Raw genomic sequence first — 18,043 nt, 5'->3', positions numbered from 1 at the left:
ACTGACTCTTCTCTTCTTAGCCCGGCAAGTTAGTGTACTGACGGGCGGAGCTGTCTCTGTCTGTCCAGGAATGAGAAATGATGGCCGCAGCAGAGGAGAAAACCTTCCGACGGTTCTTGGAGCTCTTTATTCGGGAGATGAGGATGCCTCTGCAGGAGGGCGACCCGCTGCCGATGCGCCCCTTGTCGGACCTGGTGTCTGAGGACGAAGTGGAGGGGGAATGCCTCGACCTGTGTCTCCAGCACCTCTACAAATAGTTAAGTGTCCACTTTTTGTTCGTGGCATGCTGTCATTTCCGTGTCTCTGTATAGTCAGATAATGTCAGTGGCCGTGCTTTTGAAATGTGGGTTTCTACTTTGTGGAGAGCTGCGCCAGGTGAGCGGAGCTGCGACCCCGACTGGGTCCAGAGCAGGATGAAGCGGGATGCCCGAAGCCTGCTGCCCTCCCGGGCGGCCAGCCGCCTGCTTCTGGGCATACCAGGGTGTGCCAGCATCAAGTTTAGACAAGTGCCGTTACAGATGCGGAATTAAAGCTAAAGCAGAAGTTAAAAGCCGCCTCGCCTCGGAATGTGTTCGTGTTGTTCTGCGTGTTTTATTTGCGCACTTGCGCCTGTTTTGTGCCAGAAATTTACGTCGGAGCTGTAGGTCCACAAAAGGTGAACCCCTGGTTTTGCGTAACAGCACGACGTCATTGTGGTGTAGGAGGAGGAGGAAGCCATCGCCATCACTGCTGAGCGCATCTTCACGGGCTAAAAATAACCCACCGGTTACGTTATTAGCCTGAATCGTTACGCTCTAAAATCCAAGTCGCAGACTGAATGAATGGCCGCAGACTGAGATTACCACATTTATATCAGTGACATTTAACAGATGTGTGCTGTTTACCTCAACCTCAATCCCATTGCGAAAGGAAAAGAAGCAAAGTACAGATATGTTTATGAGTGGACTCTTCTCTAACATGCACGCTTTTAACAGCTGCTCAGTTAAATTAGTAACAATCCAGCTTCTGAGGCACGAACAAACTTGGCATGAACGGTAAAGCTGAGACAGAAATGTACGGCTGCCCTGAGCTCTGCTGCCTGGCCTGGTTTTTTAATCCAAAATAGGTGCAGAAACTGTGCTGGGAAGAAGAGGGTGGAAGGACTCATCTAGGGCACCGAGTGGCAAGGGGACTGCATGGTTGCATGTTGAAAATGACTGCACCGACCGGTCTGCATGCATGCTCTTCCAGCTGTGGTGAAGATAAACTCACGCACAGCCCGGAGTGCTCACAGGGGCTTTCTGCAGAGCGTATTTAACCTGTTGCAGCAGCAGCCACATCCAGATCAGTGTCACCGCACATTCACGCTGTCTCTATCGCAATGTCCAGGTTTGTTTGGCTGGCGGATACAAGGTCACTGACCGTTCAGCACTTAACATCTAGCGCAGCTTGCCACCTCCTCCCTCTCCCTGTCTTCACATGCAGGTTAACCCCAAAGGACAAAGAGTGGGAACAGTATGAAAAAACCTGTAGATTTTTCTGTTTAACTCATGCTCTTTAGGAGCAGCTGCATCGGCTGGCGTGCCTGTGCCTGATGGTTTTAAATATTCAAAGAGCAGGAGCTAACAAGTTATTAGCAGGTACAATACATAACCACTGAGTGTAAAGGTTTCCAAACTGAGATGCACAATAGAGGAGGAATTAGCTACTACCCACTCTAAATTTATTGAGCTTTTTTTTTTAATGTCTTCTGTATTTGAGAAACCTCCACAATAACCAAAGAAAGCATGAAAGATAGAAGTGCCTTTAACCTTAAATCAGTATTTATAATGACCAACAGGGGGCGACTCATGTGGTTCCAAAAAGAAGTCCAGATTATAGAAGTCTATGGGAAAATGACTGTGGGCTCCTATGATCCATGACCTCAGTAAATGCCGTCCTGATGACTTCCTAGGCCCAATCACTAGTTTAAGGTCATAGATTAAAACATGAAGTCAATTTTGTAAAATATAGTTATTATTAGAGTTAGAAAGGAGGATCATCCAGCATAAAAATCCAGCCAATGAGAATGCAGTGTCTTTGTTTTCCCTTCGGACTGATCCTTTCGTCACATTTTGTATCAAATATCAAGATGACGATAGTGAAAATACTAAGTTTGAGGCTTCATGATGCCACTTTTTTAACCGTTCATCTACATTCATCTTTTGCAATGTCACATCACACTTCCATCTTTTCGTGATACTTTGATACCCACAGTGAATGCTAATCTAGTGAAAGCTGTAATGTTTAAAGATTGTCGCTCACGATCCAATCACAAACAAGTGATTGGGACTGTATTGCAGATATATATATATATTTTTTTTAACCCACTGTTTCAACGCTTCACAGTAGGCGTGCCTGATCTTTCAGCAACTGATCAACCATAAGGTGGGCTTACAGAGTTTTGATTAGCCTTTAGTAAAACTGTGCAATTAATCAAATTTTAATCTAAGCAGCAGTTTTGCCTTACACTTATTAATAAAACAAAACAGCCAAGGTGATTATTGGACCACGTGATCACTCCCCACAACGATCAGCTTCTCCCTTAGTTTTGTGTAGAACTTCAAAAGCGGCCAGAATTTTTAAATTTAGCAACATATTTGAAAACTCAAAAAGTAGAATTTTTCTCAACATTACAGCACAAGTCTCAAGTCTCAAAATCTCTTGGTGTTGCCGGGTTCAGCTAAAGTCACAAAAGGGAACACAACCCAAGTTTACTCCAAGCTTGTTGCACACTTACCTTCGACAAGACGTTGAGGGAGCTTCACAACCTCAACGTCTGGGAAACCATTTAAATGCAATCGCTCACCAACCATGTTTTTTTTGTGGTCACACGGAGGTTGATGATCTATTTTTTCCTCTACTGTGATTGAGGCCTTAAGCAGTCACTGCACTTCACACTGTGCTTCGTGTACTTTATAAACCTGGATACGACAAAACATGTCGCCTGTACGAAGATATCACCTACGGAGATGCACGTCTGCACTATCCTCCCTCCTGCATCGTGATAATACAGAGGTGGAATACACAGGGAGGAGACATCACACAATCTTTGTTAAAATTTCAGATTTGCACTGTAGATATGCACGTTTCCTATTGCTTGGCTGGTTAGTGGATCAACAGCTGCCATCTTTGATCGTATGAGCGACCAAAGACATTGCCAGGAAAATTTCAGCATGCTTATCTTTAGTCTTGGGAAAGCCCGAAATCACACATCATATATTTTATCTAGCTGCCCATATGGACACTAAAACAGGTTTGGTTTTCTGTGATGATTCCTCCAGTTCATACTGCACATTAGGAGTCTACTCGCTAATGCGCTTCATACTTTAATCCAAAGATGTGTGACTTCGCTCTGACTCACAAGTCTGAGCTTTCAGCTGGGTGAACGTGAGCTTCCACCCTCACCACCTGGTGCCAAACCACTCCAAGGAAGCAGAAAGTTGAGGCCCGAAGCAAGAGTTTGAATCTGATGGGTTTCTATAGAAGTGACTGTTAGTTCATACATTCTTGGTTGTATTCAACCGATTTCAGAGCTGACAGAGCTGCATATGAAAGTACAAATGTCTGATGTGATGAAATTGGACATTAGTTGATCTTTAACCCGACAGCTTACTAGTAAAAAGTAGCACACCTAATCTTTCAGTGGACTAGTTACCAATTCAGGCACCTTGCTTAAGACAACCCTGGAAAATATCCCAATCTTTAATCAAAAGGTATTCCACATTGCCTCTTTATCTGTTTCTTAACTTTGTAATAATTCTTTGATGATATAAATGAATTAAAATACTATCAATAATAATGCAAAATAATTGCTGCACACCAAGATTATTACATAAGACTGTGTTTTTATAACTAAAGCTAAACCAAAAAGTAAAAGTAGGTGTGAAAAAACATTTTAGCCAACTGCCACACAGCATGTTTGTTCATCTGTAATATATAAATGGTAATATAACAGTGAACTAGGCCATTTGGAGAATGATATTAGTCTTAGATGCTGTTATTGCTTGAACTTCGTTTTACTACAGCCCTCGGAAACTTCATGCCCTCTGAAACAGGTGTGAAGGTGAAACAAGGCAGAAGCATGGCTGCAAGATGTGGGTGTTTTATATGTACTGTAGTAATATTTTTGCGCAGCTCTGTGTGATTCATCGTGTGAGAGTTACTGCTGATCGGATTCGAGTGAAAAGCTAAAGTTGTGGCAGTCATTTTAAAAATAAGAGTCCGTCCAATCTGGATGTGTGAAGCATCCTTTAGCCAAGCCTACCAAAATAACTGCAGCTCAATGCACAGGCTTACTTTGTAAAATATCCCACTGTCTCTGTTTTCTGGCAGAGGCACTTTGTTGTACATTTGGCTTGTTAGAGGCAATGAATCACTCATTGGCCACTCTCCATGTAACACTATATTTTCAAGGGAGACAGATTTGAGGAGCTACTGTATGAAGGTCAAACAGGGCCATTTATTTCTCCCATCTTATATACCCAAGGCAAAATGTTGGAGGCGTTAAATTATTAATTAATATATACTGCTTAAGGAAAAGCCAGTTGGTTCCCAAAAACCCAGAGGACTCGTCTTCTGGGAAACATGAATATCCCAGATCGGCTCTCCAAGATAAACAAAAGCATCAGTCATTTCAGCCAGCGGAGCAAAACTATATGTTTAGAAGCCATGACGCTGGTCAGTTGGGAGCAGAAGTGGGAGTAATTTACTGCAGAGCCATAAAATTTACTAACAGTTGGACGTGTGAAGCAGCCCGGGTTGATGGATGGGTCAATAAAACATTTAACTGTAGAGACGACCTTTCATTTACTATTTCAGATTCACACGCTACTTGGGTTTGCTTCAATAAAATCCACAATTTCCCCCCCAAACCTCAATGAACTTATTATTATAACTAGTTAGACTTAGCAGAGAAGATGTTTAAACCCCAATGTTTCACTACATTTTTAAATTACTGTGCACTGAATGGGTTGAATCAGTGAATGATTGGATGAATCTGATTTTCGGCTCAGTTTTATGTGATTTAGGTATGTTTTATGTCGCTCTTATTGCTCACATTGTGCTGTGTTGGGCTGCTGCAGCTGTTTTCAGAGAAAAGCTCTTAAACTCGTTCTGTCCAGACCATTTGGCAATATTTACAAGTAAAATAATCAGTCAGGGAGAAAGTTGGAAACAATAATATCCGTCTCACTGTTTTTCTCACATGCAGTGACGAGTGGGTGCTCACTCTCAGAAGTTGTGCCTCAAGGAGAGTTCTTGCAAGAGAGCACGGCCTCTGAACAAACCAACAAAAACAAGCTGTATATCAGAGATGGTAAAAAACTAGAAAAATACACATAGATACACATCAAACCATACTATTGCTGGGACGACAACAAGCCAAATATGATAAATATTGAAAATGAAATGAGCAGCATGCACGCTGCAGGGCTCCAGTTTGACTGTTTTATCGCACTAGCAAAATGATAAAAAGCGCTTGTGCTTGAAGACGGTAGCAGTAGTTGACAGAGACAGTATAAAAGATGGGACATAGCTACTGTGACCTCACTCCAATCGGTTTCTGAAGTCCCGTTTTGAAGCCTAGAGATGAGCGTTTTCTGCCAGAAACATTTTGGCTGCACAAAACAGATTTGGTGAAACGTCACAGTTTTCATGATGTAGTTTTCTATTAAAACTAGAGCCCTGCAGTGTATGAGCCTGAGCAGAGCATTTTCTCCAGTGTCATCTCCATTGTATCTTAATTTTTGACCATATTGGGACAATAATTGACAGAAAAAACATCATCTTGTGTTGAATAATACTTAAAACTAATGACTGAGACTATAAGCTCATAGATCAACGGAGCTAAAGGGTCGGTTTCCCATAGATTTCCATACAACCGTTTACAGCCAGAGAAGTTTCCGCCTGAAGGGAAAGAGTTCAGGTTAAAGCCTCACTTTTCAGTCCCAGAAGTAGGTCCTTCCATTTTATATCGGGAATTAACACAAAAACTGTCTAAACTTTCATCAGATCAAAATGAACAGAACGCGTTATGAGATGGTTGAAACCAAAATTATAGCAAAAAAGAGAGTGAATCACATTTGCAAAGGGATCAGAAAAACTTACAGCTCAAACTAAAAAGTGGATGATGTGTCAGTGTTGTTTCCTCAACTTGTTTAAAATCTGTTATTTTACTTGAATCCAACCAGGAAAGTTCATCACTTTAGCAGCCGATCTTGCAGATTTAAGTGGCGTCTGGTTTAAAGTGTTTTAACATGTAAAATGAGCTCCCTCAGTATTAGGCTGGAGGCAGTCCTGCAGGTACAGGAGAAACAGGCAACACATAGATCACGTATCACCTCCAATTCAGACCCGATACACGATCTAATGTATCACTTAAGCGCCCATTAACCTTGGCTGCAAGCTCTTAAAGCTGGGCTCTTTGTGCATTAAGGCTGCGAGTGGAAATGCAGAAGTATTAGCTGCGTGTATTATTTGTTTTTGTTTTTTTACATAATTTACAGCACTTATCATTGTAGCAACCCAGGTATCCTCTTGCTTAGAGTAACAATGGTCAGTCTGAGTACAGCAGGCAGGAACAGCAGCAGATTAATCATGTTTCAATCAAGCGTCTTTGTATGTGAAGTTTGATAACAGTGCTTCAGACAACAACATGGCCAATCAGTATGCCTGGTCCACTCTCACTGTATTATTTAGCTCCTTAGTTTTACTTGTTTGAGTTGGCATGTCCTTAATTTCTGGTTGTCTGAGGACAGTGTGTTCAGATCAGTGGGAAGGACATTTTATAGCAGAATGTGGAGCCTAGTTTTATAGTTTACTTTGCAAAATAAATAAATAAACATTAACTATAACATAAAATCCCTTTTCAGTTTAACACAGGGTCTTGGTCTTTTGCTTTTATAGGGATGCAGTAAAAGAATTAAATGAGCGTAAAGGGACGCGGGGAAGGAAAGCTGAAAACAGCTTCCTGCTCTGGCTGTTTGGAATAATGGGTAGAACCGGAAAAACTATTTTTCTGACCCTGAGTTCCTCTTTTACATTTCCATGGGGTTATCCCCAGTGCTAACCAAATAAGCAGCCAAAAGTAGCTGTGTTAATATATGTAGCAGCTATCTTTCCTCTTAAATGAGATCAATGGGTTGTATTGTGCTGTGATATAATTTGGGCTCTCTTGAATCTTGTTTTTTTTGTATGTCATGTATGTTTCTTTATGTATGTCATGGTATGTATGTGATAATCATCACCTTATGGTTTAAATTGGGTTTGTGTGAATGGACAACGTCCTCACGGGGTCGAGGTGATGGGCAATTTGCTCATTTCCCTGCTAACTCATCAGTTTAACATTATTATTATAACAGGACTGATAACAAGTTGAGTCTGCCTCGCTGTAGTTTCATGTAGCCATCTCCAGATATGATTAATGCTTGTAGATCTCGAGATCTAAAATGAAAAAAGTAAAGAGCAAGGGAGATGCTATAAGTTGATACCATTTAAGATGCTCGGCTGATATCCGTCCACTTATCACGGCAGGCTAAATCGTGCAAAGAACAGGTAACCATGCAAAGAAGTCTCTCATCTCTCTAATTTATAGAGGTTTTCTAGTCTTAGTGACTCCTCAAAGCAATTTAGACTACATCTAGCTATACAGTCATACTGCACTTTATTCTCTATGCTTTAAGCTCTTTATCTTCCTCACATTCACAGCCACATTAGAATCCCGAGATAACCTGGGAGGAAGCCACGCAGGCACATGGAGAACATGCAAACTCCTCAAACCGGGAACCTTCTTACTGTGAGGCAACAGTGTCAGCACACGTATGTGCTGCTGAGAGAGAGCAGTGTTGTCTTTTTTGTGTTCGGGGCAAACATGAAGGGTTGGAAGCACAACCTTAGGCAGAGTCCGGTTTGAATGATCATCTGGTCACAAGGGAAAAATACGTAGTCCCCAATTGGTTTGTGAGTGAATTATTTTGAGGTTGCCGTCAAACGCTAAAGATTGTGCTGCATCAAAGACCTCCATGCGATTTGTTTGACTGAATTCTCTTTACTTGAAAACCAGAAATAGAGGACATTTGCCTTCAAAGTAAAAGTTCCGCCATAACGTGTTAGAATAGGCTTGACTTATTTTGTAGGCGATTTCCATTCGAGTCGCACTTTTCAGAGTTTCAGTACTGCTTGGACAATAACTAGCAGGGGGTTGTAGACAAATCATTGCCCGTGGCAACCTGCTAGTGACCAAAATTATTGCAAGGAGGTCTTTCAAACAATTTTTCCACCAGCAGCTCGTGACCATTGGTGACCAGTCTCTAGGCCTGAGGTAGCATGCCTACCTGTGCTTCCTCTGCCAACCTGTTGGTGATGGTATTGGTCATCAGAAGACGATGACCCTTTGGAACAGGTCACCCGAAACTAGTTTAAGAAAAATTTATGAGCAAAGCACTGTAAAACAGTTAAAATTGTTTAGGCTTAATTTTATAGGACAATGGGGAGAGGAATCAAGAAAGGCCTTGGGGCGGATTTGAACTTCTTATGGTGCATGCGCGCCTCTTATTTTTCTCTGCAATGCAAAAGAAATCTCCTTTCCCAGATGGAAGCTGTTTATATACCTCACTGCCTGGATAATTTTAATGCACGGTAACAGGAGGCTCTGCTGTGGCTGTTAGAACTGACTGATCATGTAACTGAACTGTAATGTAATGAAGATATTTACAGAGAATACGTGCTGAGTGTGGAGTTTGGCTGATACCTGATCGGTCTGAGCATTGAGGCTGAGAGATGCTAAAAAGCTTTGCAGGGGTTATTGACAAAAAATTTTAGGATATGAATCTGTCAAGCCATCGACACAGTAATGAGGTTAAATCCTCAGATGGATTTGATATGAAATAAAACAGTGGGTATTTGCTGAATCTAGATTTGTACCTGCAGACACGTGGGCTTCGGACGCTAATGGACGAGAAGCTGTAGCAGTTGAAGCAGACTAATGGTATGAGTGTGTTTATATTTGTGGTGGCCAGCATCCTACATGGATGTCTCTACAGTAGCTCTGCTGTGAGTGTAATGATAGTCGGAGGCAGCAGCTCTGGTGATTCATCCCAACGTGTCATTAGTTTGTCTCTGGGTTGAACAGCTAATAATAGACTTGTGCAAAAAGAGAGAGATCCCCTCTGCGTGTGAATGTGTGCGTTAATAGGGGGTGGGTGAAGCACTTGGTGTGCTAGAACGTGATTGGAGGTGTGGACAGAGCTTGTGTGTGTGTATTAATCCATTTTCCTCCAGGCAGCTGGGAGTCACATCTGAAAAGAAGAGGTTGCGGTTTACTCTCTCTAAACACAGTTTGATTTGAAATGTACGTGGATGGCATTATGCTGGTGCGTACACCCATCAGCCACAACACTAAAACCACTGACAGGTAAAGTGGATGACTTCATCTCATTACAATGCATTATTCTTCTGAGACATTCATGCGTGTGTTACTTTGAGATGTACCATCCATCCACACACCAACACTAACAATTCAGTCCCAGAATTCAACTCCATCCCAGGTCATCCTGTTCATGGAAACCAGCATAGTGCTAAATCTGAGTGTTTATTGGGGGCTTTCACAATATGTGATTTTTGTAGATAATTGATACATTTGTTGAAATATCTACAGATATTAGCGGGAAACACACACACACACAAACAGACTGGGTAATATTTGTAAAGTTGCTTTTTTAAACTACTCTTGTCCAGAAATGTGTCCAAACTATAATTTCGAACCTGTAATTTAGTATTCAGTATCTTTATATAAGTAGAGATACTAAACAAAAATAATCAGCTGCTGATGTTTACTTCATTTCTATCAGACAGCAGTAAAAAAAAAAAACCCTGATGTGCTGCACTATTATTAAACGCGAGGCTGTGGTTAACTAAGGAAAATCCTGCACACTATCTGCTTAAATAGAATTACACACAGATATAAGTATCAAGTATCATTTAGCTTGGAGCGGGTGGAGCTGCTGACAGAGCCTTAAGCTGGTGATAATTATTCAACTAAATATATTGAAATAAGCCAGCAGTGTTTCCTTACTCATATAATTTACTTGGGCGGGTCACCCAAGCATTTTAAACATACACCACGCAAGTAAATTTCAGCTCTGTAAAGCCTGAACCATGAAATAATTCCCTGAAAATTCAAATTTTTTGAAACAGGAATGGTTATTGATTTTTTTTCTAATTACAGCATTTTTGTGCATTTTATTGTTCGCAGTAGCACTGCATGTGTCTACATCAGGTTTTTAAAGGATAAAAAAAAATCACACTGATGATGTAGAGGCATCAAAAACTCATGTATCATATATGATGAACTTAGTTTTACAGGGTTAGGATACATTTTTATCCTTTCATCTTCCAAAACTGGTAAATGGTAAATTGTACTGGTTCTTATATAGCACTTTTCTACTTCTACTACTTTCATAAACACACTTTTTTGTGGAGGGGTATTGCTCAAAATTTCTACTGTAAAAAACAAAAAGGTAGGAGCAGAGTCTACATCACTTGGTCACCACCTTTGTTACCAGTTGAAGATCAGGCTCTGGCTGCTGGGCTGGGGTCAGCAGACATTTGGCTGTGTCATCCCTTGAGGTTCTTGGCTCTGTGTTGACTGCCCAGTACGGAAAGGACAAGTTTTGATACTTTTCTTGGCCTGCTGTTAAGATAACTGAAGAACTTCATAATTACTTTAATGTATTTACTGAATGTAGTACAGTAAATCATTACAATACCAACTGAAAAATGTAATGTGACTATTGTAATGTGGTACTTTAAAACACACTGCACCCACCAATGTTTAAAACAGTGATGCAATTTGTTTTTGGTATAGCCCCTAGTTCTTATTTTGAAAGTTTAATCACTGAAAACTAGCTAACTCCAGTTAAATAGTTAATAGACTGTTATGTACAGCATATAAGGTGCTTTTCTAATATAACTAAACCCCACACTCACAAAGATTTCATATGCAGCTTTATTCTGGAGGATCTGGGAAGCAAACCACCTTAACCAGAGTCACACAGTTCTTCTCTTCTAGTGTTTCCCTAGATCAGGGGTGTCCAACTCTGGGCCTCAAGGGCCGGTATCCTGCAGGTTTTAGATGTGTATTTAATCCAACACAGCTGATTTAAAAGGCTACATTACCTCCTAAACATGTCTTGAAGTTCTCCAGAGGCCTGGTAATGAACTAATCATTTGATTCAGGTGTTTTCACCCAGGGTGATATCTAAAACCTGCAGGACACCGCCCCTGGAGGCCTGGAGTTGGACACCCCTGCCCTAGAGGTAGGTCAGCTTGCTGAGTCTGTCTCCATCATTTTGGACTCCATCTATTGGTGATTGCCTTTTTCTGCTCTGGGATCTGGAGGGCTACTCTGAGGACCTCAATGCAGGTAGCTAACTTCAGTCTGCAGAAGAAGTGGCTGGAGATACATCTGATTATTGCTCAGATGTCACGAAGTGTATATGATGGCTCAGTGTTCAGAGGCCAATGATGTGACTTGTATCTCCCTAGGAGAGCATACGGTCTGAACAGTTGACCAGTTGAAACTAGGATCCTAAATAAATGCTCATGTTTGCCAGGAGATTATCGACTGAAGACAGTTTCTCTGCACAACGCTCCGGGTGAGCTGTCTGCCCGCTGATCTCTTTCTTGTTACTACATGTAGCACAGTTAAGCAACCATACATTTCCAGTGAAGAGATTATTTTGTTTTTAGAGCAAATGAAATGATCTGTTTGCACCTGATTGTTTTCATGTGTATTTGCACACATTTGATCCTTTGAAGGAATTCCCTCAAATTGAGTCCTTGCTAGATTACAATACTTTAAATTATAAATTTGTTATCGTCCATGAACTGTTAAGTACTGTCCTTTGTCTAATAACTGTCTAAAACGAAAATAAATGTAAATCTGGCCTCATCGGGCACAATTTAGCTTTTCCGGAATAAAGAAAGTGGGCAGCAGTCATCACTGTCAGTTTGTGCTGAATGTTGATGAATTGATGATGACTTGAAGAGCAGGAAGAGGGGGAGTTAAATAACCCCTTCTCTCTCTCACACACACGCAGCTGATAGATAGTAATTGAGGGGAAAGCCTTTCTATACCTCATTAAACAGAAACGTCTCCCACAGCTGTAAAGAACCAGGGGGCAGGATCCGGCTTCCTCCTGCACACAAGCACACACACTGTTATAGAAGAGTGGGCGGTGAGAGAGGAGCTGCCGTTGACGGCTTTATTAAAGGATAAACCACAACGTGTGACGAGCCGCTGTGCACATGTACTGTATGACTCCATGACGAGCGTCTGATAGCCACAAATCACCTGCCTCACATCACAGACAGTTCTCTTCTTTCCTAACCTTTATTTAGCACTAACCTTTACAGTTTAGGACTGCCTGCGCCTCAGTTATTATATAACGCCACAATATGTTTGGCGTAAATGCGTCAGAGTATAATGTCAAAGCCAAAGTTTGACTTCACATGGATTTCATTGCAATGATTCCTGTTTTAATTGACAACTGAACTTGTCTTCTTCTTAAAGTTTTGCAGTAAATGTAGCCCACTGGTGAAAAACCAGGGCTTTGTAGATGCCTTGCAGTGGTTCAGGCCCATTATACTGGGAATTTACAAAAAAATTTTGATGTTTTTTTTAAATCAATGTATTAATCAAGATGATATTTATCTAATTAACTGGCACTGAGAAGAAGCATTATTTTCTTCATTCTTGAGGACTTGCGGTCTAATTTTGTTTGTATCAGTAAATGCTTTAGTCAGATAGCTGTTTTTCATGTGCAATAAAACGAAAGCCGTTAAACATTCAACCATTTTCTGCTTTTTGTGCATTAGCAACAAGACAGTGAATTCCCCATAACGCTTAATTAAGACAAACAGGTGTTTCTGGACTGCTATAACAACTGTAGGAGGAAGAATACCCTTATTTTGTGCATCTGCTGGCGCTGAAGTCCCAGAAATGCCGTTCCCTGAATGGCCAAAATGGTTGACAACAGTGTTGGGGTGAATTTTAAATTACTTTCCTTGTATTGTATTGAGGCTTTTTCATTATTAGGGGTGTGAGAGATGTACCGATTAAGCCACTATCTCCCCGAAGGTATCACCTCAGCTCATTCAATGACCTCAACTGGACCTCTCAATGTGGTTGTGGCCCCTTTAGGAGTCTTTGTAACACAATGATCTGACAAACAATAAGCGTTTGTCAGGATTTCTTTGTGTACTTTCTGTCCAAGTAGTCAGCTTTCTAGTTCAGGTGAGTGCAATTAAAGAATTAGCACAGTAGCAACTGGGGATAGTTGTAGTTCTTAATGCCTAGGTTAGGGAAGGTAATTTTCCAGGACAAGATGACTGTTTAGTGACGCAATTGTTTGCCTAGTTATGGTTAGTTGCCATAGTTGGCTGTGCGAATGCAAACTTCATAGGTTTCCTATACAAATCCTGTAAAGTTTAAAGTTGACAGCATTCAAAGTCCTTGGTGCCAAACGATACCATACTCAAGTTTTTGCTTTTTGTTTGCTAACTTCGCTCAAGGCACTCTTATTTGAATAGTTCAACTTTTGCTCCAACGCTGTGGCTGTCGGTGTGTCTTCTTTCTTTAATCAACCAAAATGCACAAGGGTCCAACATGGCGACGGGGCTGCGGACACTGACGCTCAAAGTATATAGTTTCCTGGTGGTAGGTCAGGAATCAAGGCTATAATAGGTAGCTACAATTAAACTAAAAAGTAAAACTTGATGTGAAAAATCATTTTGTGAACTTTGATAACCGAAATGAAAAAATATAGAGGAAGTTTTAGTATTTGTGAGTTTGGTATAAATCTTATTTCAACTTGTCTGATGAGGTTTTGATGGATGCATTTATTGAGACTTTGGATGTCTACAAGGCTGTGGGTCATAATACCTGCACTGATTTTCCTAAATCTTGCCTCTGACATATGCTGTCCATTTAATGGTAATAATTTAAAATGACTAAAACTAACACTGAATCTAAGAGAAACTAAACTTAAACCGGTTCTGGAAACAAACTAAAGTAAACTAAACATAAAAGCAAAAAGTCAAACAAAATGAAAATGAGAAAATACAAAACTATAATAACTCAGTGAGGAAATTAGTAACTCTTAACATCTTTACAAGAGAAAGAGAAGAAAAAGGTCACGTGGGAGATCGCAAATGTCCCAAACTTCTATAACCATCCAAGTTGCAGGAAGCCAGCGTCCTCTTCATCTCAGGTATAGGAAATCCATTTCCCCGTAAAATCTTGGTGTGAAAGTCATGGTCATCATTAAGATGGGAAGCATCAGGTTTACTCCAGTTCTGTCCGTCTCCTTTTTTTTTTTTTTTTTTTTACCAAAAATTTGTAATATTTTAACATATACCATTCATTTTTTAACAACACTTTCTTTTATTAGCCCAAGGTACAATACAATGGCACCTTTAAAGTTTTCATACCCTGGGTCCTTCTTTAAAACATATATTGTCCCAAAATATTAGAATTTTCCTGTGTGGTTAAAATATGTGTGAACGGTTAGCGCCCATGTGGCGGCACTCCCTCCACTGTAAGGTGTAATAAAAACTAATCCTGTGTTTCCAACCAAATTCTCTTCACTTCCTTAAAGAGCTTTAAATGCTAATAATAGTATTTTAAAGCTAATTCTTTGCAGTACAGGGAGCCGGTGTGATATGTTCAGCTGAACGTGCAAAAATCCAAATAGTTTTAAACCACTGTGTTTAATAAAGCTTTATTTGGACCCTGGTTTATTTGGTGGAATAGCAGGAAGTTGTTTGAAAGGTTCCTCTTCCTGCTGCTGTTGGTTTGTTCCTTCAGTATCAGTGCTAACAAACCTCTGTCTGTTCTCAGCTTGTGAGCTACAGTTTGTAGCGGAAGTTAGTTTACACCTATGCTCCTGCCAGCTTAGTTGTCAATCACACCGGAACGGTTTCACACCCACACTGAGGCTAGCAGGCTAAAGGCCTTCTGATGTCTCTCCAAAGACCAGTTTCTTCCTTTCAGTAATCAAAACTAAAATAATTAAATGGTGGGTATTAATTTATCAGAAATATATTAACAGATAATTGACAACAGATGATGAACTTTACTCATACTTAAAGAGAGTGACAGCTGCCACCCTGTTATAGCCTGCTGTGATCAACCTCTTTGACTTTAACTGACTGACATTTGCCTGCTTCGGGCTGGGCAAACCTCTGCTTTTATAAGTCATGTCCGCAGGTCAAGGACAAGCTTAGCTTTGTTTAGAACAAGCATACCTCTCAAGGGCTTTTTTTTTTAATGAGGACTTACCTCAGGCTGTGTCGATGAAGTACAAGCCCAATTTGAAAAAGGCTGGGACAATGTAAAATAAAACAGAATGATTAATCTCTAAAAAGTTGTGACAGGGACATGTGTACCTCTGTGTAGCATCCCCGTTCTTTTAACAGCAGCCTGGAAACTGAAGAGACCAGCTGATGGACTTTTTTGTCTAATATAGGATTTTAGCTGTTCAGCAGCTTCTTTGTTGTATTTTTTATTTCATGATGCACCAAACATTTTCAGTTTGTGAAAGGTTTGAATCACAGACAGGCCAATTCAGCACCCAGACTCTTCTACTATGAAGCCCTGCTGTGGTAATAGAGCCTCAAAAGCCTGAAAAAGACATCATCTGGATGGGAGTGAGTATATACCTTTCAGCACTCATGGACCCTTTCTAGCTGCATAAACAGTCAGTTCCATAGGCACTAATGTACCCCCATACCATCAGCAATGCATGCTTTTGAATTGAGTTCTGATAACAAACCAGATGATCTCTCTCCTCTTTACTCCGGAGGACATCCATGTTTTCCAAAATTCATTTCAAATTTCCAGTCGTCTGAGCACGGCACAGTTTTCCACTTTGCCTCAGTTCGTTTTAAATGATGAGCGTATCTGTAGCATGTTTACATATGGCTCCTTTTTTTGCATGATGCGTTTGTGGATGGCACGGTCTGAAAGCGTTCCTGAGCCCTTGCAGTGATTTCCATGACAGAATCATGGCTGACCAAAGATCGTTAGTGCGAAATACAGATTTTTGCCTTCCTCCCTTGCTAACAGAGATTTCTCCAGATTCTCTGAATCTTTTGATGGTATTATGATGAGTTATTCTAGGTCTACAGAATTCTGCACTCAGGAACATTACTGTGAAATGATTTCACATTTGTAGAAGTTTTTTTTTATTTTTTTTATTGGTGATCCTCTCCAAATCTTTACTCCTGAGAAACGCTGCCTCTCTAAGATGCTTTTTATACCCAGTCATGTCACACTGACTTGTTGCCAATTAATTAGTTCCAAAATGTTTCTCCAGCTGTTTATTTTTAGTATCAATTACTTGTGTCTGTGAAGGTTCTCAGTCATCCAGGTCATCGTAGTCAAAGGAGCTTGCAAAGAAAAGCGTCTGGACTTCTTTAAGTTGCTTGAAGACGTTTCACCTCTCATCCGAGAAGCTTCTTCAGTTCTAAGGTCAAATGGTGGAGAGTCCCAGAACACACCCGAAACTCTGGCTGATTGGGACCCACACCCAGTTTCCCACCTTGGCTCAGGCGATTAGAGGATCATCAGGGGGTCCTTTTGTCCCTCTGTGGGGGGTCACTCCCACTAGGTTTATATCTGGGACTCTCCACCATTTGACCTTAGAACTGAAGAAGCTTCTCGGATGAGAGGTGAAACGTCTTCAAGCAACTTAAAGAAGTCCAGACGCTTTTCTTTGCAAGCTCCTTTGATCAATTACTTATCCAGCCTTTTTTTTTTTTTTTTTTTTGTCCCTGTCCCAACTTTTTTAGTCATGTCGTGCAGTCATCAAATTCAAAGGGAGCTAATGTGAATTAAATATGTTATATGAGATTTACAGATACAGATCTGTTTTTATTTACATTTGAAAAAACAACCCAACTTCCTACCCCTCAGCAGTAAAAAGTTGATGGGTAGTCGTAACCCTGTCCCGGGGTTTATCTACTGCGAGGCTGAGGGGTAGCACCGGCAGCTTCTGGTATTTTTTTGGACCTGGGGTTGTAGGATGCTGCAAATGAGAGAGAAAATACTGCCAGTGCAGGCGTGTGTGTGTAGCAGCATTGATGTCCAGCTGCCCACACACAGTCTTCCCACCCCTACACGCCAGGAGATGTGTTCACACATAGCTGGTGCATCGCAAAAATGAGTGACCTTTAATGTGTAGTAACACCGAGCAATCTGCACGGAGCGATAACGGTTAAATTAAGGAGCAGTAAAAGCATTTTTAACAGTAAATCGGCTTTAAAACTGATAACAAATGAAAACATTCTGTACAAAGCTGATGCTGATTAAATATCAGGATCTTATCCTGGGATACAAAATTTATTTCCTAGTGGGAGATGAAATGGTGTAATATTATGTGCTATCAAATGATTTTAATCCTATCTGGAGCAGTTGGACATGTTTTTTTTGTTTTGTTTTTTTAGGCCCAAACATCTACTGTGTGTGTGTGTGTGTGTGTGTGTGTGTGTGTGTGTGTGTGTGTGTGTGTGTGTGTGTGTGTGTGTGTCCTCTGCTTTTTTTTAAGGTCAAGTCTTTGTGCTCGTAATGCGAACACACACAGTTTTTCATGTGAACACTTCTGTGGAGTTTAATGAAAGAAGACACACTCTGTGGTTTTATGAGCACGCAGGGGATTGTCTTGTCTCATATGAACAATCTCTCTCCACTTGGCGCAGCCTACCTCACATTAATTGTCTCTGATGTCTCTCCTGAGCACAGTTTGAAATGTTTTATTATTTATCATTTTGTTGTGACGATAAATAAATGTCTTAACAAGAGAGACCCAATGTGAATGTAATCCAAACATAATTAAGTTGAATCTAAGTGGCAACATGATGTGATTTTAGTTAACAAGGAGCAGTTTTAATAAAAGGAAAAGTAATCCACTAAGAACATATTGTGAAGTAATGAAATCTAATTCCAAAACCAGTCGGTGCTCTTTAA

At 40.7% G+C, this 18,043-nt stretch overlaps 1 protein-coding gene across 3 annotated transcripts in view; it reads left to right on the top strand.

Annotated features, from left to right (window-relative positions):
* Positions 1-18,043, top strand: part of ppm1e (protein phosphatase, Mg2+/Mn2+ dependent, 1E) — a 61,324-nt gene that overhangs the window by 331 nt on the left and 42,950 nt on the right. For 2 of the 3 annotated variants that reach the window (XM_082549545.1, XM_082549544.1), the window contains exon 2: positions 69-256. In XM_082549545.1, coding sequence (XP_082405671.1) covers positions 78-256 — 179 coding nt within the window. In that variant the 5' untranslated portion in view covers positions 69-77. Of the gene's footprint in view, positions 1-20; positions 257-18,043 lie in introns of all 3 variants that reach the window. The other variant, XM_082549546.1, reaches the window with a different exon arrangement.

The sequence above is a fragment of the Aulonocara stuartgranti genome, assembly GCF_965226115.1.
Source record: "Aulonocara stuartgranti genome assembly, chromosome: 10".
Taxonomy (NCBI): domain Eukaryota; kingdom Metazoa; phylum Chordata; class Actinopteri; order Cichliformes; family Cichlidae; genus Aulonocara; species Aulonocara stuartgranti.
Note: the sequence above shows the minus strand (reverse complement) of the source record. Positions and strands in the feature narration are given on the sequence as shown.